At 42.4% G+C, this 23227-nt stretch overlaps 1 protein-coding gene across 1 annotated transcript; it reads right to left on the reverse strand.

Annotated features, from left to right (window-relative positions):
• Positions 1-11: 11 nt before the first annotated feature.
• PDE6B (phosphodiesterase 6B) lies at positions 12-20986 on the reverse strand. The gene is made up of 21 exons (XM_010725952.3): positions 20839-20986; positions 20413-20502; positions 18255-18395; positions 17146-17220; positions 16974-17038; positions 15497-15563; positions 15291-15341; positions 14977-15126; positions 13865-14008; positions 13209-13274; positions 12282-12428; positions 11322-11429; positions 10184-10293; positions 9268-9355; positions 8630-8730; positions 7153-7260; positions 6319-6382; positions 5522-5596; positions 4786-4869; positions 4115-4271; positions 12-3046 (listed from the first exon to the last, which is right to left on the reverse strand). Exons 3-21 carry the CDS (start codon positions 18267-18269, stop codon positions 2988-2990), a joined length of 1734 nt encoding a protein of 577 aa, XP_010724254.1. The 5' UTR covers positions 18270-18395; positions 20413-20502; positions 20839-20986; the 3' UTR covers positions 12-2987.
• Between the last annotated feature and the right edge of the window lie 2241 nt (positions 20987-23227).

Raw genomic sequence — 23227 nt, forward strand, 5'->3', positions numbered from 1 at the left:
AAAGGGTCGCATGACCCTGTCTGTGATGCAAGAAAGTCAGTGTTCCTCTTCAAAACTTAGCACATACTGGACACTGGGAGAGAGAGACATAGGGATGGGAAGGGAGAACCTCTGTCCATAATGGAAGGGTTTCTTCCCTTAAATGATCCACTCTGGGCCATTGCAGGTAATGGGAGCATCCATAAATTAATCTGTGTGATTGGGAACATGAAAAACACAAGATATCTGCTGGCTTGAGAACAAGGAGTGTCTGTAAGAAGCAGAAGTGCAGCTTCGCTCCTGTGAACTTGGCATGGCTGAGATAGCCTTGCTAAGTGCAAAACCACAGAAGTGCAATGACAAACTTACTGTCTAGAAAGGTGGAACACAGTCTGAACATGTAGAAATTGGCAACAGCTATAGACAGCTGAAGCTGGAAATACAGAAAAAACAGTCTGAAAAAGTCAAAGCTATTCTGAGAAAATAGACAACTGCATTGTCTATGGGCTATTCCAAGTGAATCATAGAAGTCAGCAACATCTATTGGCTGCTCAGGTGATGGTGGTGTCCTACACTCACTTATGTCTGCAATGACATTAAAATGTCTCTACCCGAAATGTAGCACCTTTCTGAGACCCCCCCTCTGTGAACCTCTGTGTCAGACCTGCATGGGCCACAATGGGTAGAAACCACACTGGGGGTGCCTGGCTGGCTCCAGACTGTGCTATGAATCATCATCTCAGCACAACTTTGTCCATCACTGATAAGCACCAATCATAGGAGTGATTTAATGAGTGCTTTGAGATAGTATAGAAATGTATATAGACACACATCTAAGTAATTGATCATAATTATATATTACTTGTAGTGATATGTAATTATTTGTCGTATATGCTTGCTTTACCAGTAACAGTACTACTACATTACTACTATAGTAGTAATGCTATGTACCAATACTTTGCAAAGAAATTTAAGGAACATAAAAGCCTCTGCTCATGGCTTCCCACAGGAAGATGAGGGGCAGTCAGCTGCAGGCAGCTGAGGAACAAGTTGGAGGAAGCCAGTTTGATTGCATTTCTGTTGGTAAGAAAACTGCATCGAGCACAATGGGAGATAGTGAATGGTGCTTGAAGGGCAAGGCTACAGTGCTCAGGAAGCAGGCAGCCTGAGGAACCAGTGCTGATGTCCAGAAGCAGTCCAACAAAGTGGCTTTGCACAGTAGAGCTGCATGTGCTCTGCATGGGACACCTCACTGCCACCAGTGGAAATGGGAATGGCAAGTAGGGAGCAGCCCTCAAAACGCACTTGTGCAGGTGGGTGGGCATGGGTGCCCCAGCCCAGATACTGTACAGGCCAGCCCTGCATCTCTGAACTCACACAATGTCGCCCACAGCAATTTCAGCATCCAGCACACAGGACAAGGAATTAATTCTTGGCTTTATTTCCCGGAAAACATCTGAGGTCAAGGAGAGCTTTTCTCAACAACAGGCATTTAGCTTACAGTGGCTTGAGGTGATCTTAAGAACCCCCTTCTTTAGCACAACACAATAAGATAGATCAACTCATGGCGTATTGCCCACTGGAAACAACTTGTTTGGCTTGGTGTCCTGGAAGTGCTGCCACGTGACGAAAGCCTCCTATGTGGTTGCTGATGAAACTGAGATATACAACACGAAGCAATTACTAGCTGCATATTTAGCTTTTGAGCAAGTGGAGAGGTTTCTGTATTCTCTTGAAGGACAACTTGCTGCTCACACAACAGCTGCATAGCGACAGAAGATTACTTCTTAGTGTATTGGGATCTGGATAAACAATCACCAGATACCACTATGGCTATCATTTCCTTTTACTTACAGTACTTCTGTAATGCAAAATAAGTTACCGAGGGATAAAAATACTGAAGGTAGCGGGAGTAATAGAAGAAGAAGATCCCCACAAATCAGAACTCTCATTACATGGCTGACATGCCTGCCATGCTCTGAGTTAAAAGAGAAAGAGAGAAAGAGAGAGAGAGCAGGGGAGCAGAGAAGGGTCTTTCCTCTGTAATAAGAGTATTCTAACATAGTTACATTAATAAACAAGAAAACTAATTAACTGAAATAAAGGGGTAGAATTCATCAGTCTTTTAAAGTTTGGAGTGGAATGAGAAAATCAGACATCTCAAACAGGAGGAGAAAAGGAGGAGTGCTGATACCAATCAAAGGAGGATGTGTTAGATAACACTGGCAATACAAGGTAAAACAGAACAAAGTCAGATGCCACAGATCAGGTTGTGTGGGTAACTGTATGAGGTGCTGCATGGGTAATGATGACACTGCCTTCTCACAACCACGTGTCACAGCACAAAGCCTGGGATAGTGCACAACGTGGGTCCTGTTTGTGAAGCCAGCATCTGCTGGGTCTTGCAGCTGAGGGATCTTGCACACAGCAGTAGCCTACCCAAATTCCCAAAGCGAATACAGAATTATTACTATGTGTATTCCTTGGACTTACTGAGAAATGTAGCTTTCTAGAACAGCTCAAAAGTTTTCATACTTCATCCCCACCTACAGATTTCTTTCTGATATCCTCAAAGATAGAGATTTAGATATTAAAAATTTAGCTGTTCTTCACTTTTTCTACCCTGCAGGCTACTCCTTGTGCACATGGACAATCTAGGAGATTCACTGGCCCTGTCAGCTTTGGAGTCTGCAGTCAGTGCTTGAGAAGTGTTTCTTCTGTGGCCATGCAACCTGATATATTGGCCAAACATTGCTCTGACTTGCCACATGCTATCTGACAACATCAGGTATGTGAAATGCAGTGAGAGTCAGGACAGGATGGATCCCTTATTATCAGGAAGAGATGCAATTAAGGCAAACGAGATCTAGCCCTTCCTTGGTTGGTCATAAGCCTAATTAAAATAGTCCAAGCAGGAATATATATTTTAAGCCAGGACTTTTTGTTGTTGTTGTTTGTTTCTAAGCATGGGCATTCTCATTTTGGGATGTATTGCCTTGGAAATAGATCTAAAGTATACTACAGGTTTTTGAAGCTGGAGCTGTTCCTCCGTTGCAGGTTATTCCATCTGCCATACAAAAAGAAAAAAAGAATTAGAGGTACAGTTATAAGTGCACTAGAATCTCTTCTCATTCACCACAGCAGAGTTTTTGGACTTACACTGAATGGTGGGTGAAATACCTGCAGTACCTTTATCTAGAGATGTCTGCTATGCAAAGTAACTGTGAATTCAAAGTTACTTTGGAATTGTTTAGGTTGGCAGAAATCTTCTTCACTTAAATACTGATTACTCAGTCACGAAATAACTCCTCAGAAGTCATACTCAGAGCACTTATTTTCAGTACTTTAAGAATGGAAATGAGATAAGACCTCTAAACTCCGATATTTAAATAGTGTCTACCCTAAGGAGCTGTTTAGGGAGTAGCAGTGGTCTGTAGTGCAACAAGAGGACACTTCAGTGCAGCCTCTGGAACAAAGGCAGCAAGTTCTGACAGGCTGGTTTTCAGCCACCTGGAGAGGCAGCCAAGAGCCTTCCATCTTTCTCAGAGCCAAACCAAACCTCAAGATATGAAGTACGTGTTAATATAAGCTTTCATCCAGTGTTCACTGCAGCTGAATAGACTTCAGTGCTATACAGAAATGCCCACAGAAATTGGGAAATAGATTTAACCCAAATAAATCGGCAAAGTGCTAATTTGGGCTAGAAATGGGATGAACTACATACCATACCCCAGGAATGTGTTAGCTGTTTTCAAATCCTCCTGCTTCACAAGCTGCGAGATGGCACATCAGCCAAGCCTGTACAAAGGGATGTGTCCCTGCACTTATCCAGAGACCTACAGACACTGCACAGAACTTCTTGCTGATCCCAGCTTCATGGAGGCTTGTGCTGCATGTAGCCTCATTTGTAAGGCACAGGTAGCCCCCTATGCTTCTGATGCCTGACAGCCTGTATGGTACCAGGCCTTGAAGACAAAAATGTATTTTAGAGTTCAGTTTTAAACTTCGCTAGTGGAGCAAGGTTGAGGAAACTGTGCTTGGTATCTGACATTGTTGGGGCTACAAAGCTTGCTGCTGGTCTCACTGAGTAAGTGCATTCTGAGTTAGGAACAAAACGATCAGTGTTGTTTCTGACCTTTCTGTGCAGCCATTTTCTCTTCCTCCTTTTTCTTCTCTTCCTCCAGAGCTTTCATCTTTGCATCATACTCATCAGCACGCGTCTTCCACTCATTCCTGTTGTTCAGCAGCCCATCAAGCATAGGCTGAATTTCCTCATGGAAACGTGAAAATTCCTGACCAAAATACAGCCATCAATGCCATGCAGTGTGGAGGTGCTGACTTGCCACCCATCCTTTGCACCCAGGACTGGCCCTGATCCTTGCCTGTTGGGCTGGCTACACAAGGGGGGTGCAGATGGCATGGAGAGGGGCCCTGCAGCATCCTGGAGATGGCAGCTGGTGAGAGGAGGAAGTTCATCCCTCCTGAGCAGGGGGAAGGATGAGTCTCCCTCTCTCCTCCCCTCCCTCCTTCCCTGTGCCAGGATGAGGACAGTGAGTTCTGTCTGCTGCTCCCGGTCTCATCTGGTATACAGATGATTCCATGCTTTTCTTGGACTTGGATCTCTTTGGAGTCTCCAAAGCTTTTTCCTTCAAAAGGCAGCAGAACAGATTCGCTGAGAGATAGGAATCCCCTTGTCATCTCCTCTGCCTGCCCCTGTGCTCCTGAGTGCTGTTGCTGCGCCAGGACTCTGGATGCTAGGACCTGAATCTCATGTTGAGAGGATGGTGTGCACAAGAGTGTGCTTACCTTATAGACAAATGTGCACACAAAGTCGATGAAACCCACTTGAAGCTTTGGGAGTTCAGCAGCTTTCCTCCTGTCCATCATGGGCTGTGGTAGGACACAATCACACCATACTATATAAGAACATTGCACTGGAAAACTCTATTCTCTTTTCTACCCAGAGTTGCCCTGTTGTGTAAGCTGGGCTGTTCTGCTGTGCTGTCCATCACCTCTCTCATCCTCCTCTGAAGAGAAGTGGAATGGGTTTGTTTCCTATGCTGTTTCTATAGAAATTTTAGACAGCTCTTTCTTTGTCTACTGTGGGATCAGGGACAGAGTTTTTCCCTTCCCTTTCTCAAGCAAATTTCAATTCTATAAAATATTTCTGAACATGGAATTATATTTTAATATGGCCATTTTGCTTACTGTACCATTACTGTATTGTTTATGTTGCATCTGTGGAGATATACTATGAAAGTCTACTTAGTGTTTTTCTTAAGTCTACTGGGTCTGTCATGGCTTGGAATATTCTATGAGTTAAAAAAAACTGAGATGGATGGAGAGACAATCTGAAGGAATAATTCTTGGTTCTTTCAATGCCAAATTTAAATATTTTCCCTAGCTGAATGCCGACTGTTCTGGTGGATTTTGGCAAGCCTGAGAGCCACAGAAAGACACAGCTCTCTGAGAGCATCCCTGCATGCAGTAAATGTCTATTTACTGTCTGAACTGCTCCCTCTAGCTCTTATGGGATACTTACAATGGGCTGCTGCTGAAGGACACTTATTTCTAAGTCCCCTTGCTCCCAGAATTCAGCTGCTACCAGGAGAGCTACCTACATTGCCAAGGAGAGAAAAAGTAAAGTTAGCACTGATTTTGATTTCCAGATGGACTTTAGGACAGGACTGACTCTGAAGCAAATGTCACTTCTAAGCCCTGGGTTGCTCCACACTCACATCCAGCCCCAGCCTTTCTGCTGGGATGGGCAGCAGTAGCCATGGAATTGCACCTGAGTAGTGATGGCCCAAATACAATTGCACTTGGACTTGTCAGCTCACTGCTTATTAAGAAACATTTCTAATGTGTCCTGCAAGGATTTGCCTTGTGGTCACATTTATGGTTTTCTATTAGGACTTTTTCAGCTGTCTTTTTTTCCATACTGAACAGGAAGATGGGTTTTATTTATTTTTATCCTCCTTTAAATTTTAGAGTTTCTTACCTAGTAATTTATTAAGTTCAGTTCAGGAAGGGACTCCTAACAGAAAAACAAACAACTAACCAAACAGGAGGTATTGCATTAAAACAACCACCACCACCTAAACAATTGTGAAGTTTTTCCTTCTTTTTTCCTTTGCTTCATTTGGTGAATGAAAAATTCCCTGCAGAATCCAAAACTATAATTTTAAAGATTGATTTATTCATCAAGAACATTATTATTATGAAGTATTTTCAGTAGTTTCAGTAGGAAACTTCAACACAGTTACTGAGTAACTTAGAAACATACAATGTTTTCGATTACAAGCTAGAGAAATCTTGACAGTATGTCAAGAACCTCACCTTACTCTGGACTTCCCAAGGCTTAGTGATTGCTGACAAATCACAGGCAGTCATCATCATGGCCCTAAAAACAGAAAATAAATTAGTCTCGTCTCTGAAGCCCTAAGGCTCAGGATGTGCATGTCCTACCAAATGTCTCAGTTCAGTGCTGAAGTGGTGGATAAAGAAAGGCAGGCTGCTATAGCCTTGACTCTTACTGGGACATGGATCAAGAACTGCTTCATGAATCAAATGGGGTGCTAAGAAACTGCTCTCTTCTGACACTAAGAAGTTCATCATTTCAGCCATTGCTAGGCTGAACCTTGTGCCTGTAGGCTAACTCATCTGAGTTCCTTGTGGATGTTTAACAGTGAAAACTGCAGCAAGGTTGTAGGTACAACTCATCACAAGCACAGAGTGTTCTGCAGAGCATCTGCTGGTTGCAACAGCACTGTGCAACTCAGAGGGATTGCCATTAGGAAGAACAACTATGGATTAGGTTCCCTTTGCTCTGCCTTTGCAGAGCAATACATTTTTACCCTGTGGTTTTGCCCTGCTTCTCCAGAAGATTCAATTTGAGTGGACACTACCACATGCTGACCTCCTGCTAAGGGCAATGCAAGAATGTACTGACTGCACAACACCAGTGTGTTGGTTTTTTTTTCTTCACTCAATTTACATTAGAAATCAAAAACAAAGAAGTATATCAGCTAGGGACTATTGCTGCTGAAGCAGAAGAATCTTTTTTAAAACTGGACTTATTGTGGGCGTGTGCATGCTTTGTAGCTCCCATCACCCAGCCCCAGAAGAGGGACACTACCACATCTCTAAACCTCAAAGAGATGATCTACTCACATGACAACTTCTTTCTTTGTCGTCTCCAGAGACAGGTAATCGGTCCAGGCAGTAGTATTGTCATATGTCTTAGACTCGTCAACAATCTTCTGAAACATTGTTCTTTTTCTTTGAGAAAAAGAAAAAAAAATAAGTTCCAAAAGAATGAAGCAGGTGTGTTAAAAATAGATGTCTGTGCTCCCAATAGACATTTTCCTGGCAGTTATGTCTTCAGGGAAGCCGCCAGCAAAACCAGGTATCATCACTTGCTTCTCTTAAATAGAGGGAACTATTGTAAATGGCTTAAAGAAATAATAAACAGAGTAGTGAGACTGGAGCAGGAAGCTTGAAAGCATGTGCTACTTCAAGTAATGCATAATGAGAAGGGCTTCTGGCTTTGCTGACAGCACTAGAAGGCTTTTTGCCTGAATGTTGAGCAAATAGCAGAAACTTAGAGCTAGCTCAGGTGTTAAAGCACCTGTAAGACTACCTGTTGCTCAGTCTGATCTTGTTAATATTAGTTATAAACCTAAATATGGGAAGCGAATTCCAGGGAGGGATTTATATACCATACACCCACATTTTGAGTAGCATGAAATCTTGAAAAATCTGCTGGTTCAATGCTACTGACAAAGAAGGACCTTTAGGCCATATCCACAAAGAAGCTTGACTATGTGCTCTGTCCACACTCTTTCACCTGGAATCTGATCTAAATTAAGTCTTCACATACAGATGACAAAGACAAGCTAGTTCCTACCTGGTAGGGAAGGGAAGTGCAGATATCTGTTCCCATACAACCACCAAACCTCCAAAGTAAGTGAACTGGATTAGGGTTGGGGTTAGGGTTCCTTCCTCATAATCCTTTTTTCTTTTTCTTTTTTCTTTTTACTATTTATATTGTGTGTAACATCCTTCAGTGTAAAGCACAGAAGTAATCTCTGGCCCTGTATTTCAAAGCACATTTTGAAGGTTCTTTGCTACTTAAGATGTCAAATATCATAGACTTCCAGCTTATGCCCCAGGAAATTAGTGCGTGTGACAACATGATCTTGAGTATTTTTGGCTTTGGTGAGTGAAATAGACTATGGACTGAGTATTCACCTGTAATGGACCACTTACTATGTGAGTTGTGTTGTTGCTCTCTCAGAGAACTTAATGGAATGCTGGACAAACCATTGACCATTTGTAAGTATTCTTAGTGCTGAAGTGTTATAAAAAAAATAATCTCTTTATTTCTGTTAGGGGCCTTCTTCTGCCTTGGAGACAGAAAGCTGAAAGTCACATACGTGATGTAATTAATCAAAGTTCAAAATTCTTTTGAACAGTTTGAATTCTTCCTGGAAGCTCTAGTATTGACATTAAAAACAGCCCTCTAGAGGCAGTGTCTGTGAACAGGTTTGCTACCCAGAGGGGCTCTCAGAGCAAAACATCACATTTTGTCTTTGTACAGCTCTAGCTGCATGCAGCTCTTCACCCACAATGTATATGACCAACTTACTTGAAGTAGAGTGCCAGATCTGTTGCTATAATGGCAATATCCATCAGATGAATCATGTGCTCATGCTGTCTCCGGTTGAGGTTCTGGCATATATTCAGTGACTGAAAAAGAAAAGGAAGCTGCAAAATGCAAGCACTGTGCTGCTGTGAGCTACTGGGAATCTTCATTTCTCAAAATTGCCTTTTTTTCTAAGAGCTGCAGCTTGCTTCCCTAAGATCTGTTGGTGCCTGATCTCCCTCTGTACTCACTGAGCAGGGTCAGTGTCTGCACCTTGATACACCTTGAATTTGCCAATTTGCCTGAAATGGAAAGTTAGCTGGGGGAGTGTGTTGGCCTTGGTCCTATCCACAGGACTACAGAAGGACAATCTTGTGTTTCATGTGTTCCTAAAGGGGCTAATGATATGGCTTCTGAAGAATCTGGGTCATGCAAGTGTTTTGGTCACCTGTGAGAAGAAAGCACCCTGAGGGTGGAAGAGAGTGAGCTGGCTGCAGAACCTCAGAAACCAAAACCAGAGATATATCCTGTGCTAAACCTGTGGGCCATGGGTCACAGAATTTGACAGGCTGGTGTTTACTGATAAAAAAAGTCACTGCAGTTAATTTACTCAGGCTCTTATATTACAGTTAATTACAAACCTCTTCAGAGAGCAAAAACTTTCCAAAATCCAGGTGATGTCTCTCTAAAATTGAAGATCCGTGTAGTTTAGCTAAAGGATTTTGAGATCTGGTAGCGTAAGGGAAAAATAAAAGATGTTAGTATAGCACTTAAAAAAAAAGTATCCCATCTGATATTTGTCATGTACATTCAATTTATCTAGCAAAAGCTTAGGAGTAATATTGTCAACAGGCGACTCTGCTTATAGTTATTTGTACACTGCATATAGTATTCTTCTGCCTGTGGATTTCACCTAAATTGTTATTCTTGGCAGAATTGTTGTTATTGGGCATAATGAACTTGTTGTTAAGTTCCTGAAAAAGTACATTTTGGCATGTGGTAATAGGAACAGGAAAACCACTGGTCCTTGAACATCTTCCTAGGCAAAGTGCAAGACAATCTCACATTCAAAGCACTTGTGATGAACTTGCAGCTTCACTTACATTTTCTCAAAGCTCCAGAAAGCAGTGGGATAGCACAGCTAAAAAGCATTGCAGAAAAGCTATCATCTGACACTACCTTGCTGGTTTTTTGAATCAGCTACTGAAAGCAGTACTCACATCCTCACACATGTGATAGGTGATAGGTTTCTGCAGGCAGCAAAGGCAGTGCTACGCATAGTGCTTTCCAGCAGAAAGCATGCTTCCTATGTCCAGGATGCTCATGGAAGCATCCTGCTTCAACAGTGTAGAGCTTTGGTTTAACCAAAGAGCTGAGGGCAGCCTGCTAGGAGGCAGAGCCCAAGTTCACAGCATGCAGAAAAGAGAAGTTAATTGACAAGTAAGAGTGTTACCCTGTATATAACAGAGCTGTGCTGGACTTTAGTTGGATCACAGCCTGAATCCGCTCCATGCAAGAGAAGCAGGAAACGATTGGAAGTGGCAAGAAAGCACTTACTTCATCTGGTAGAGGTTGTTGGTTCCTCTGTGGTCTATATCGTGGCACAGAGCAGCAGTTACCATTGCAAAGGCTTCAAGGTCTGTATAGTAGCGCTTCAGTTTGCCTGTCTGGAGGGTAAAAATGTGCATGCCATCTGTTAGTATGTCTTACAGGAAAATGGGACTGTGACTTGGACAACCCCCATTGAGACAGCCCAGGAGAACTGGAAAGATAGATATTACATACAGTGCATTTAGATCAGAATGGGGAAGCAACTGGAAACAAAAGGTTTTATACTCAAGTAGACACCTGTCATGTGTATGTGCTTGATGCCTATCTGCAAGGTTGGCTGCCTGCTGCTATAGTAGCCTCGTGCCATTGGAGCACTTGCACCCTGACAGCCACCTGCATGCCTTCAGTGCTGGGCCATAGGGCTGATCCATCACAAGTCTGTGGTGACTAGAGCACTTCTGATGCCTCTGTCCTTTTGTGGGCATCTCTCATCCATGAGAAATGGCATTTTGCTACACTCACACTACAGTCAAAGAATCATCAAGATTCTAAAAGACCACTAAGATCACCAAGTTTAATTGTCAGCTCACTCCCACCATGCCCATCAACCACATCCCTCAGTGCCACATCCACATGGTTCTTGAACAGCTCCAGGAATGGTGACTCCACTACCTCTTCCAATGTATTAATACCCTTTCTGAGAATAATTTTTTTCTGGTATCCAACCTGAACCTCCCTTGGCTCAACTTAGGGCCATTACATCTCATCCTTCCACAATTCTCCTGGGAGATGAGGCAGATTTAGCAGTGGACTTATATACGTGGCTGTTCTGCCTACAAATGGGAAATGTGTGGTTGTCTTCATCTGAGCTAACATCAGTCACTGCCAGAAGCTACTGGAGGAAAGGATGTCCCGCAGTTCTTCACCCTATCATGCAGACAGATTAACCGGGAGGCTCTTCAATACCAGATATGTCTGTGCCTACAATGCACTTAATGTAAACTGGAGCCTCATATGGTGCTAGAAGTGACAAACTAATCCTATGTAGGGTTTGAAGGGAGCCCTGCATATCTCCAAGCCATGACATCAGCCCTACTTGGGGTAAAGCCGTGCCACAGAATGAATAGGGATGGTGTTACCTTACCATGAGAAGTGTGAACATGGTCTGTGCAACGTTGAAGCCATGGCGCCAGTTGTGGTATGTTATCTTCCGGTAGCCTTTACTGACAGAGTACACAAACCTCACCAGAACCTGAAATTGGGGAGGAGGGTGTTTGTTTGATGTCAGCTGGCTTGTTGGTGAAGCTGGCTGCTGCTGCTTTTGAAATAAAGACAATGCATAGAAATAATGGATAATGGTCAGACCTTCAAGAGAGATGGCTCTGTAGGTCTGTAGAGATGGAATGTTTACCCCCTACGTGGTTATAATACAGAGCATTAAATATCAGACTGTTTTTTTTCCACCTGTGTTCTGCTTTTCCATGTGGTTTTTCCCTTGTAACTACAGAGGTTTTTTCCATTAGAGAAGGAATAAGAGAGTATTCATTATTTTAAATCTCAAAGGGGCAGCAAAGAATGACTGTTCTTCACATCTGCACCAGGACCGTCATTCCAGAGTGGACATTTTGAATGCTTATTGTACTAACTCATGCTGTGGGTAAGAAGCACAGAGGTAACCCTTGCGCAGAGCCCTTCGATTCCTTCCTGCTCCCCTGCCGGCCACTCCGGTAGGAGGGACGTGCGGCGGGAGGCTCTCTGTGCAGCAACCCGCGGGTCCCACTAGATGGGGATAAAACTCACAGCATGTGCTGAAACATCCCTCGAGGAGACGGGAGCGAAAACGCGTTTGCCTAATCTGACGGACATGGACTGTTTTTTCAAAAAGCCTTGAATTTGCAAATTGAGGACTTCGGGGTTGAATAAGTTTCGATAATGGGGTAGGTAGGTTTTCCACGGTGCAGTCTCAGTCTTAGAGACCCAATAGCAAACGCATACTGGTAGCCCACAAAGTGCTCATCTTCCCACCACTATACAGAGCAGAAGTGGCCAGCTTCATGCTCCAGACTCATGAACGAGGTGGGGGTCCTGGGTTAGGGTTAGTTACCTCCTGTGGGATCTGGAACTTCTTCACCACACCAAGCTCGTAATACATCTGAATGCCACACTTCACCAGCTCCAGCTCAGTGCAGTCGAAGTCTGAGAACCTGAACTCATAGATTTCAAACTTGCTGGGCCCTGGGAGTTGCTCTTTCTGTGAAAGGCAAGATGGTTTGTTGCTATGGTATTAATGCTGTCCCTAGAAATACCTGGAAGTGGTTTTGCTAAGCAAGAAGTTATTGGTCTGATGCTGCTGGAAGACATCTCTTTTAGAATGTGACACAAAAACAGCCCTAAGAGGTCTACATTAGGGTTAGGGATAGAGTTAGGGTTAGGGTTAGGGTTAGGGATAGAGTTAGGACTGCTACCAAGCAATCCTTCCAAAGGACCTACATGCGCAAGGATAAACAACTTTTTACATAAGTAAATATTTTCCTTCAAGGATTTAGTACAGATGAACAAAAATGTTTTTCTTCTTTCTCTGTTGAAATAGTCCTGTTAGTAGGGGAGGAGAGAGAACATTTATAGTGTGGCACAAGATATTGTTTGCATTCTGTTAAGCATTCTTCTTTTTAATTTGATGTAGTTTGGAGATTCCAAACTTGTCAGGTCTTAGACTCAGGAAAAGTATTAAAGTTCCTCATTTATTCTTATGAACAAAATGTATGACAGTTCAAGGCGGATGGCATGTTCCCAGGTGGACTTTGGAACCTCTTGTGATAAGGAGGCACTAGGCAGGCATTTCACAGGAAGGCATTCTCTGCTACTTGGTAATAATAACCTCACATAGAACACAGGAGGGGCAGGTATGTTTCACCTTCACCCTTCACCAGGTGCCTCATTGATATCTACCAACTCCAGCAACTCTCCCCTGCCTCCACCCAGGCAATAGTTGTTTGGCACACTTCCAAGTTCACCCGCACATTGCCCTTACCAGAATACTTGCCAGCTCCTCTTCCTCACACTCACTTGGCTCCTTCCCCAGCTTTTCTCTTGTTGGCTGAAAAGAGCATGGACACGTTACACTGACTACTATATCTTACAAGACCGTGTGCTGTAAAGCTCGGGGGTAATCTAGGGTGAACCTACAGGAGGCAGCTCTGATAAGAAGATCATATTTTCCTCTCAGACCCTGCTTTTTTTTCTTCAAGATATTCTTCCTTGAAGGAATGTTATCTCTTGCATTAATTTTGGCTTGTTTTTTCCTCCACTTGAAAAAAATTCCCCTAGAAAATTCCCCATGTCTCAGCCAGGCTTAGCGACTCTATATCTTTTGTACCAAGATGGTTTTAGGGTATAAATTAGCTCCTCTTTCACAACCTACAGCCTGCCCTGAGCAGCATCTGCATGAGCCCACCTCCAGGCCTGGCTTTGGCACAGCATGCTGAGGCAGAGAGCAGACCGCAACCAGCCTCAAGTCAAAATTAAGACTTGTTCTGCTATAGTGTGAAGGCCTCCATGGCTGGAAGATTTTATATGGGATGGGAGACCTTGTCCAACAGACACAGCTGTTGTTCAGCACTGACAAGGCTGTCACGTGCAGACTAGGCCGGTATGCTCACAGGAGTGCTGTACATAGCAAGGCATTACCAGAATTTCCTGAATTTCATCCTTGTCACATTTCACGTGGTAGAGCACCATATCCTGGGCAATATCTTTCCGGTTCTCCAGTTTGTTCATCTTATCATACGTATCTGTGTTGAGTACAGACCAGCCCAAAAACTGTGTCAGGGACTTGGAGAGGAGGAAAAAGAGAAACAGTGAAGTAACCAAAGTGTCTGTTCCCTATAGCCACAGAAAGATAATGCTGTGTAATATATGTATATTTTTATAGAAACATGAGCTCCAGTCTGGCCCCAAGTTTAGCAATGAGCAATTGCATGTTTGTTCCTAACTGCTAACTGTTCTTCATCACAGCAGCTCCCCAGCTGATGGATCTGCCTAGATCTTGAGATTGTCCATACCCATGCAGATTCAAGGACCCTCTGTCCTGGGAAAACTTGTGTATGTTGTTACAAGTATTCAGTATAGTACCCCATGTCTATGAGAAAGGCTGCTGTCACAACCATGATAGCAGGTTAGGAACCCTCATATCAAGGGAAAGCATGATGGTCTTGTCACCTTTCACATCTGTTTACTCACACTTTGTTTGCTTTCATCTTATTTGCTGCTAAGTGGCCAATTTGATTGATTTTTTTGCTTGGTCGTTTTATTTGGTAGTAAAAGTATTTCAGCAAATGCTCTGATTGATAATGGATGTCAAGATCTGTATGTCCATGTTGGATTGAAACTAACAGAGAAGCTCTTCTCAGCAACAGTGGCTTCAATTAGTGCTACTGTTTGTAGATTCAGTAGCTGGCCACACCTTGAATCACAGCTACACTGATAAGTTAGGTGTAATTGCCAGAGGGAGTTGCCCAGCTTTATCTGAGCACAGGTCAATATAGTCATGTTACTAGCTCATAGCTGCTGATGGCTAGGTGTTCAATCTAAGAATGCTGAAACAAAATGATCTGAACATTACAAATTTCAAAAACATCCAACATTTCATTGAGTCACCTTCAAAACTTTCCATCTACTGCATAACCTATTAAGAAACTTAGTTGCAGAATGTTGAAGGATGTTTGCAGAAGTGCTGTGAGAAAAAAAAATGACCTCTCTCAACCATATGAACTTCTTCCAGACACAATAAGGAATTATACCTCCATCAGGGTCTCATCCTGTTCATCAAATGGTTTCCCATCTTTTCTGTTAAAAAATGTGACGACGCCAACAATTTCTTCCTTTTTGTTGACTATTGGCATGGAGAGAACATTTTTGATAGTCCATCCTGATTCGTCTAGAGGACCTTCCTTGAAGAAATAGCAAGCAGAAAGACACCATATGCTTAATTTGTTTTCAAAATCCAATTTCATATCATGACTTCTGATGAAAAAAATACCTATGTGCCTGATATTGACTCTGAATTACATTTCTGTAAGTAAAGTAGAATGCTTCATAGAAGTGTTCACATTACCTGAAAGTTAAACATCTCATCTGCAGCAGCATTCAATAATATTGCAAAATACTAAGGGGAATACGACAAAAAAAAATAAAATACATATTTTACAAATTTGACACAGAAATTAAAATGCCCAAACAAAAAAAACTGAAAAGCAACTGAAAAGCTTTAATGAGACTTCATTTCAGAAAGCCTTAATGAAGTCCAAGCTATGCACTTACAAACCCACTTTCAGCCACATATGTTGGCAGTCCAGTAACTAGTGCCCAGTGATCCGGCGTAGGATTTCTGATAGAAAGAAAATGGAAAAGGGTAATTAAAGATATGTATTTATTGAAAGACAATGATGATAACAGAGCTGGCTGCACAATCTACATATACATTTCACTCTCAGCTACCAAGCATTTCTGTTACTTTCAAAGGGACCTACATGCACAAGCATAATTTTTTACACAAGTAAATATTTTCTTTCAAGAATTCAGTACAGATTAGCTCATAGAATATAGTCAGCAGAGCACTTGAGTTAAGAAAAGACTATTCCTGGTAGTGAGGGTCATGTTTCAGAGCTACATCACAGAGAAAAAGAAAAGAAAGTCTCTGGTTAAGAGTCAGCCAGATTAAACACTGCTGAATTTCTTGAAGCATGAAAGTGCATATCAGGTGGATATTACTGCAGAGTGGGGTGACCAGCACAGGGTAAAACTTCTGTTGTGTCAGAGTTCTCAAGGAGATCTTTAGTCACATCCCACAGCAGTTGGACAAGTGGTGAATGGAAGTGCTGAGGGTCGTGGGGAAGTATGCTGAAAGGCATCTGAGGAGGTGGAGGGCACATGTGTATCTATATGTGGAATAGATACATGAAGATACATGAAACATGTAGATGAAAGATGAAAGTAGATGGCTAGGAAGCTTGATGAGAGGGGAGCATTCTCACCAACTCCTGCAAATGCAGCCATTTATGTTTCCCTTCTCATGTTTTGGTAAGTGAATGTTGAGGAGAGAAACGCCATACAGAAGTGGACAGTTAAACCACTAGAGAAGAGGATGGTTGTTGGGGAAGTCTTCTCAGAGCCCACTGGAATGGAGACCAATCTACTCCACAAAACTCAGTGGCAAGAAATGAAGGTGATTTTCAGAATGAGAGTCTCAGGGTAGAGTAAAGAGTGGAGGAAAAGTCAGAGACAGCCTTGAGGGGGGTGACCAAAGGAGAAGAGAGTAGACAAGAAGCTAGAGGACAGGCAGAGGAACAGGAGGGACTGTGAGGGTTGAGAGGATATCCAGATGAGTGGTGGGCAGGGCTGCGATTGCAGATGCCTCACCACCAGGGCAAGCTGGATGGGCTCAGAGGCTAGCACAGGAAAGATACCAAGGAGGAGTGATGCCCTGGGTTAACACAGACAATGGCAAAGCTGCAGGCAGTCAAAGCAGCTCATTCTCACACAAAAACAATTGCTTGTTGCAGTGGTTCTTGGAGCCTGACTTACAAACCAGGAGAATCCCACTGCCCTGGAAAAAACCTTGTCCCACATCAATGTGAGTTGAAACAGCATCCTACATTCTGGCTTCTTACTCAGTCCTGTATCAGTCCTCTGCATATCTCTTTATGAACATCTTTAAGTCAGGGACAACCTTTGTTTTCGCTGCACTCTGTGTCTTTACCAAGCACACACAAAGAGTGGCAGCAGTCTGGGCACTTACGGAATGACTTTAATGTCTTCTTTTCCATGTAATATATAATCAATGACTTTGTAAAAGACTATTTCCTGCAAATAAAAAGAAGAGCAGTGTTAAATCTAGTGGTGAGATAATTCATCGAGGCAAGAAAACTATAAGACTATATAAGACTATAAGAAATATGGCTGTCTCTTACTCTGCCGTCTGGAGTGCGAGGTCCTGAGTAAGGAGGAACTTCTCCCAGCAGGACAGGCCATAGATCAAAAAATTCCTGTTTTTCAAATAAAAGAAGCATATTTAGAGTGGAAAAGAGCATTTTGCCTCAAATTTCAGAGTAACTGCTGCTTTTCTATGCTGGTTTTTGTACTCTGTAAACAAGACATGAAACAACATGGCTATACCAATCTTAGGTAGCACAGTTTCATATGGCCATGTACAGCTTATACACAAGACATCAATCAGTGAACAGTATGGACTGTATGCACAGAGCAAGAACCTATTTCTATATTTTCCATGTTCCTCCATTTTCCAGATTGCTTCAATAAGGCTGATTTGCTACCTCACTAAACCCAAAGAACAGTTTCTCCTAGGCTATGTTATAATGCTGATCAAAGAATCTTTACCAAAATAATGACCTTTTAGTATATCTCCTCAAATGACCAACTGCTGTAAGGGCTCAGGCAATGTGGTGGAAATCACAGTCATTGGTAGCCTCAGTTAGCCTGACCCCAAAGTAAAGCAGAGACGCTATGTAAATTTTGCTGTGTAACTCCCAAGTAAAGCTTGTCAATCAGCTTGCGAACAACCAGAACAAATCGGAGCTGCAGAGGTAATTCATATGCTCTTAGTCTGCATTTCCTTGAAGCCAAATTTCACCTTGAAGCCTAGATAATATGCATATGAATGAGGTCTTGAAGAGAGTGTCTGCTTTGTTGCTGGGTGTTTCTACTGGTATCTCATTATATTTCTGGCATCCAAAGACTTGCTGAGACTGTGCTTGCAGTGCGGGCTTTAATTGGGATTGCTGCTTGATAATTAAACATGTTTGCTTCTCCTTTGTCTCTATTCTTGTCCTCTACCTCTTCAGATAGTCCCATCCCAGTGATAAACTCTTTATTCTCCTCCTCTTTTCTCAATCCTACGTTTTTCATTTGTACAATGGGATTAAAAATGCAAATCAAAGCAGGAATAATGACTTAAACCTCGGTTGGACTTTGGCTGTCCTAGTAAACCTTATATCCACAAATCAGTCAGCTATGGATAGTAGCAATCAGAAATATCTGTAGCTCATCAGTGAACACTCACCTTCTGCTTTGTCATGTCCAGGAGGCCTACTGAGTACCTGTCACAATTCAGATACGCTCTCACTGTGTAGAAGGCTTTGTGGAATTGCCTTTCAATATCTGTCAGTTCCTCAAAGACCTTGTTAGCTGACCACAGCAGCACCTGCAGGATAAAAGCCAATTGTAAGCATAGCTTTCCCTTGAAGTTAGACTTCCCAGATGTGTTTCCATTAACAAGATAACTGTGGTTGTTTTTTTTAATACTACAGTCCCAGTGCAATAGCAACAAAAGTGCAACTGCAAAGTGTAAATTCATTGCTTATTTACACCGGGAATTACTAAAGAGAGATGCATTCTGAGGACTAGTCATGCCATCACAGAGTACTATGCTAAGGGCCAGTCTTACAAAGGTAATGGTGCCAAACAGACTGTACACTTACTTTTTATATCCATGAGTAAAATCTTGCAAAGTCTAAAGGCTGGAGTTGGAAATATTTGAATCAACTCTTTCCTTAAAGCTTTTGCACACAGATCTTGTGTGCACATTGGCCTATGACCCTCTTCCCCATGCAATGCAGTGTGGCCCTATCCTTAAGAAAGCTGTTGCTACTAGGCCATTTCATCTGTAAAAGTGGAGATTCTGCAGTGAATTAGGCAGATGTTTCTAATAGTAAAAAGGAAGTCTTTGTGGTCATAAGGGGAGCTTTATTATCTCTGAAATGATAAGGAAGCCAGCTATGCAAATGCTGACCTTTGCTAGTGCCTGTGTGCCTGACTGGGTGCTTTCCTGTCAGAGCCCAGGAAACAACAGTGGCAGTGCCTAGAAGTGCTGGAAGCCTCTACCTGAAGCTGACTGGACCTATGCTTGGAACATGGAGCACTACTGCTTGGCCACAGTCAGGAAAAGTGTGACTCATTGCTTCACTGAGGGCTAGCAAACATCATACACAGTTCTGGCCTGCATCACTCTCCTTTTCTGACCTATGGGATGTGAAAGCTCTGGCACTGTTGTAGAGACTGAGGTGCTAAATGCTACCAGCATCCCACAGATAGGACAGTGTTGTTGCCAAGCAAATTGCTAATGGAAAATGAGCAATGGCTAATTTTACTGCATGCAGTATGTAAAGCTGAAAGCCACAAATGCAGTGACAAGGATTGAAAAAAATGCATGGAGAAAGAGCAGTTCATGAAATGATGTAAACAACTCTGGCAAAATGTTATGTGGTCTTCTACTAAGACTCTAACAGAGTACAGTCTAACAAGCAGACTGTATTCTCTTTGCACGTAACGTTTTATGTACAGATATTTTTGCAATATAAAAATCTTACACATCTTTGAGAATGTTGTTTGCTCAGACTGTACTGAGGTAGTTTTAAGTCTAGAGCAACAAACAGTGTTAACTCTTGCAGATACCTTCTGATGGCCAAACATCTGCTAGTTGAGCTAATTTAGTTTTTCTTTTCCGCCTTTTGTGGGATCTGCTAATACAGCAGTGACATATGACATCTGATTCCAGGGTTCAAGCGCAGGTCAGAACACCCTGCAGGATGCATTGGATCTTCCACATCGTGGGTATGTGTTTTCCTTTTAGACCCCTCCATGCTTCCCCCAGGCTTGCTAAGTCCTCAAGAGGAATGAACTTTGGGTAGTTCTACCTTAGTTAAATTACTTAACATTGCTAGATGGCTGGATCACCTGGACACCATTCATTGTTTATGTTTGTGGAAAGAACTGTGCGAAGAACAAACCATGGGAAAAAGTTGTGACTGAACAGGTTCCATTCAAAATATCTGAAATTCGTTAATTTCTACTGAAGGGAGAAATAGAATAGGAGATGAGAACCATTCTGCTTTCACTAAGAAGAAATTCTATAGTATTTTTATAAGCATAAAAGATAATATTATAGTGCTCTTAATTGTTTTCGGAGATCTTTCAGTGCTGTTATCTGAAGTAGATAAATGCCTCAAGAGTGTTCCATCACCTGAACTCTGCACAATATATGTATTTACCAGCAGACAGGCATGGTGATGAAGGACTCTGAGGAAGAGGGAGTATGCGAAAGCATCCAGGAGCTGCCTTTTCTTTCTGCTCTTTAGACACAAATCTCTGAAGGCAGATCTGAAACCAGAAAAAGTGCTTTTGATTTTAAGATATAGCCCAATCTGCATCTTTGCTCTTACCTGGCCTCTTCGAGTCTCACAGTTGTGAAGATAACTCAAGTGATAAATTTTCAGGTTTAAGGAAGCAAAATTCAGGTACTTCAGGAAAAGCTGTAAGGAAAAACAATGGAATTGGGCCAGATGCAGTAGCAGTCTCATGTATATTGGATTTCATAACACAACTTCAGCAACGTCATGGTAATTCCCCAGGATAAATGCTTTGCTTTGCACCAGTGTGAGATAAGGCTTATCCCACTGTAACTTCCCTGAAAGATTTCTGAGATAAGCATCTTCATAATAAGCCTCTTCTGTTACAGGGTGTGTCCCCTGTAGGGAAATTTACACCATGGTGCTTCAGTAAAGCAGACATCCCTAATGTAGAGGGATGTATAACCCATTTTATACATGTTGTACAGCAATGCAACAGCTGAACTACTGACCACTTACTGTTTCATCAGAGTTGGTGAAGAATGGGCCGTTCAGCTTATTAATAGCCAAAATGACAGCAACTAGATCTTTGCCATTCAAGATGGGTGTTGCAAGGATGCTTTTTGTAGTGTAGTCGGTGAGCTCATCAACAAATGAACTGAACTGGGGACACTGTTCAAAGAAGAGTTTACAGATTAAGCATTTTAAACAATATTTGTGTCCTTAAAGCCAAACCAAAGCACAGCATCTTGATGCAAACTGTCTAGAGAAAAGTTTTGCTTACAACATTGAGGAAGATAAAAAATTAGTAGAAAATTATATAACGAATAGGTAATAAAACTAGTATCAAGGAACTGGCTATGGCTGTTGATTGCAATACATGTGCTTTTTACAAAGATCTTGCTAACTATAATCATTTAACATGTTGAACTCTGTCAGAACAAGGAGAGTCTCCACTAATCATCCTCAAACAACTGACTTCCTTCATTATACCTCTGGTATAATTTTCTCCAGTGTTGTATTAACACTGCAAGGTGCATGTAACCAATTTCTATGCAGTACTGCGTAGCTACAGTTTATAAACCATGCTTTCTATTACACTCACTAGGATTCTCATTCAATGTCATTTTTCTCCATGGAACAATCTAGACCTTGGTTCTCCTGATAAAAAATTGTTGTCCAGAGGATTCCCTTCTCTATTAGAGTATCTTCAGCCTTAGTCTTACAGTTACAGTTCTTATCAGTTTATCACTCCTTCATGAATGAAAGAGCAGCAGCAGGCATGGGAAATCAACCTGTAGCCATTTCATGTGCCAAGTATTTTTTACTGATATTGGGAAACGCTAGGAAAGATGTTATGGCAGCCTCAGTACGAACCACAGTGATGTTGGGCCTTTGTGTTTGGGATAGTGGGCAGGATAGTCTACAGGAGGATGCAGCAGGCACCACCTACATGTTTTTCCTGGCACTCTCCCTCCGCACTTTGAGCAACTCAGCCCCATCTCTCCAAGGAGCTTGTTGGCCAGGGTTGCAATATGCAGATAGCACCAGCAGGGTTTGGCTGAACAGGGAGTCCTGCTCTTGAGAGAACTGCCATTCAAACCATTGGGAGAGCATTAGGTCATGCTGTAGGAGCAGAATGAGGAGAACTCAGTGTGACTGTAAGTGTAATTGTCTCTCAGTGCCAAAAGAAAATAGAAAGGGTAATGTGAGGAAGTCAGACAGCCCAATGTCCTGCACAATGACTTACTCATACCTTCTTTTCCTTCTGATGGGGAATGTGGGAAGGGTCTTGCTGAACCATCATCTTCCTGCTCAGCTGAACGAATTGTCAACTACAGCTCCTCTTATCTGAATTATTAAAAGCCCAGAGCTTTGTTGCCTCTGATCACAATTGAGATGTTGCTTCTGAAATAACTATCACTCTAACGCACCTTCTCCCTACATATCCTCTACTGATAGCCTTCCCTGCCAACTAGGGCATTTAAATGTTTGTGTTTCCTTCAAAAGAACTGTCATAAGAGTAGCAGCACTTGAAAGAGTTGAAGCGCAGCTCTTGGCTCCCAGTTCTGAAGTCCTTACTTATTCTTACAGAAATGTCTGAAGAGAGAACCTTAAAATTTTAAGTTATTTTCTGATGCATATTCTGCAAAAGAATGGTTGCAAAACTAAGTCAATATCTTACTGTGTTCTATGGAGATCAAGGAAGATTTTGTTGAAGTATTTGGATATGATCATACTAAGCAACAAATGGACAGATGAACAGATGGTCTCTTTGTATCTAGCAAATAAGAGGGGGAGTAATCCCAAATGCCATATTGGGGTCACTTGGATTTTAGTTTTATATCTACGATTAGGGCAAGCAGATTGTAATTCCAGCCATTCAGATTTATGTGATTCAACTGAGGAGTATGAAGGGTAGGTATTGTTAAGAAAGCCATAGGAATAAAACACTGAAATTCTTTGCACCCCTCTCAGTATTGCACTGCACAGTGTCTGCTGAAAGAGCGTGCTTTTTGCTGCTTTTGGTGAAAATCACCCATACTCAGGTTACAATTAGTCCATGCTAGACTATTTGGTGGATAAAGAATTGGTTGGATAGTCTCACCCAAATGGCTGTGGTCAACAGTTCTATGTCCAGGTGGAGGCCAGTGACAACTGGTGTCAGCGCAATCCCAGATACGTATATAGACTGGGAGAAGAACTCACTGAGAGCAGCCTTGTGGAGGAAGACTTGTGAGTTCTGGTGGATGAAAAGCTGGACACGAGCCATCAGTGTGTGCTTGCGGCCTGGAAGGCCAACAGTATTCTTGGCTGCATGAAAAGTAGGGTGGCACCAGGGAGGAGGAGGGAATTGTCCTCCTCTGCTCTGCCCCATCTGCAGTATTGCATCCAGACCTGGGGCCCC

Source organism: Meleagris gallopavo, chromosome Z (genome assembly GCF_000146605.3).
Source record: "Meleagris gallopavo isolate NT-WF06-2002-E0010 breed Aviagen turkey brand Nicholas breeding stock chromosome Z, Turkey_5.1, whole genome shotgun sequence".
NCBI classification, from domain to species: Eukaryota; Metazoa; Chordata; class Aves; order Galliformes; family Phasianidae; genus Meleagris; species Meleagris gallopavo.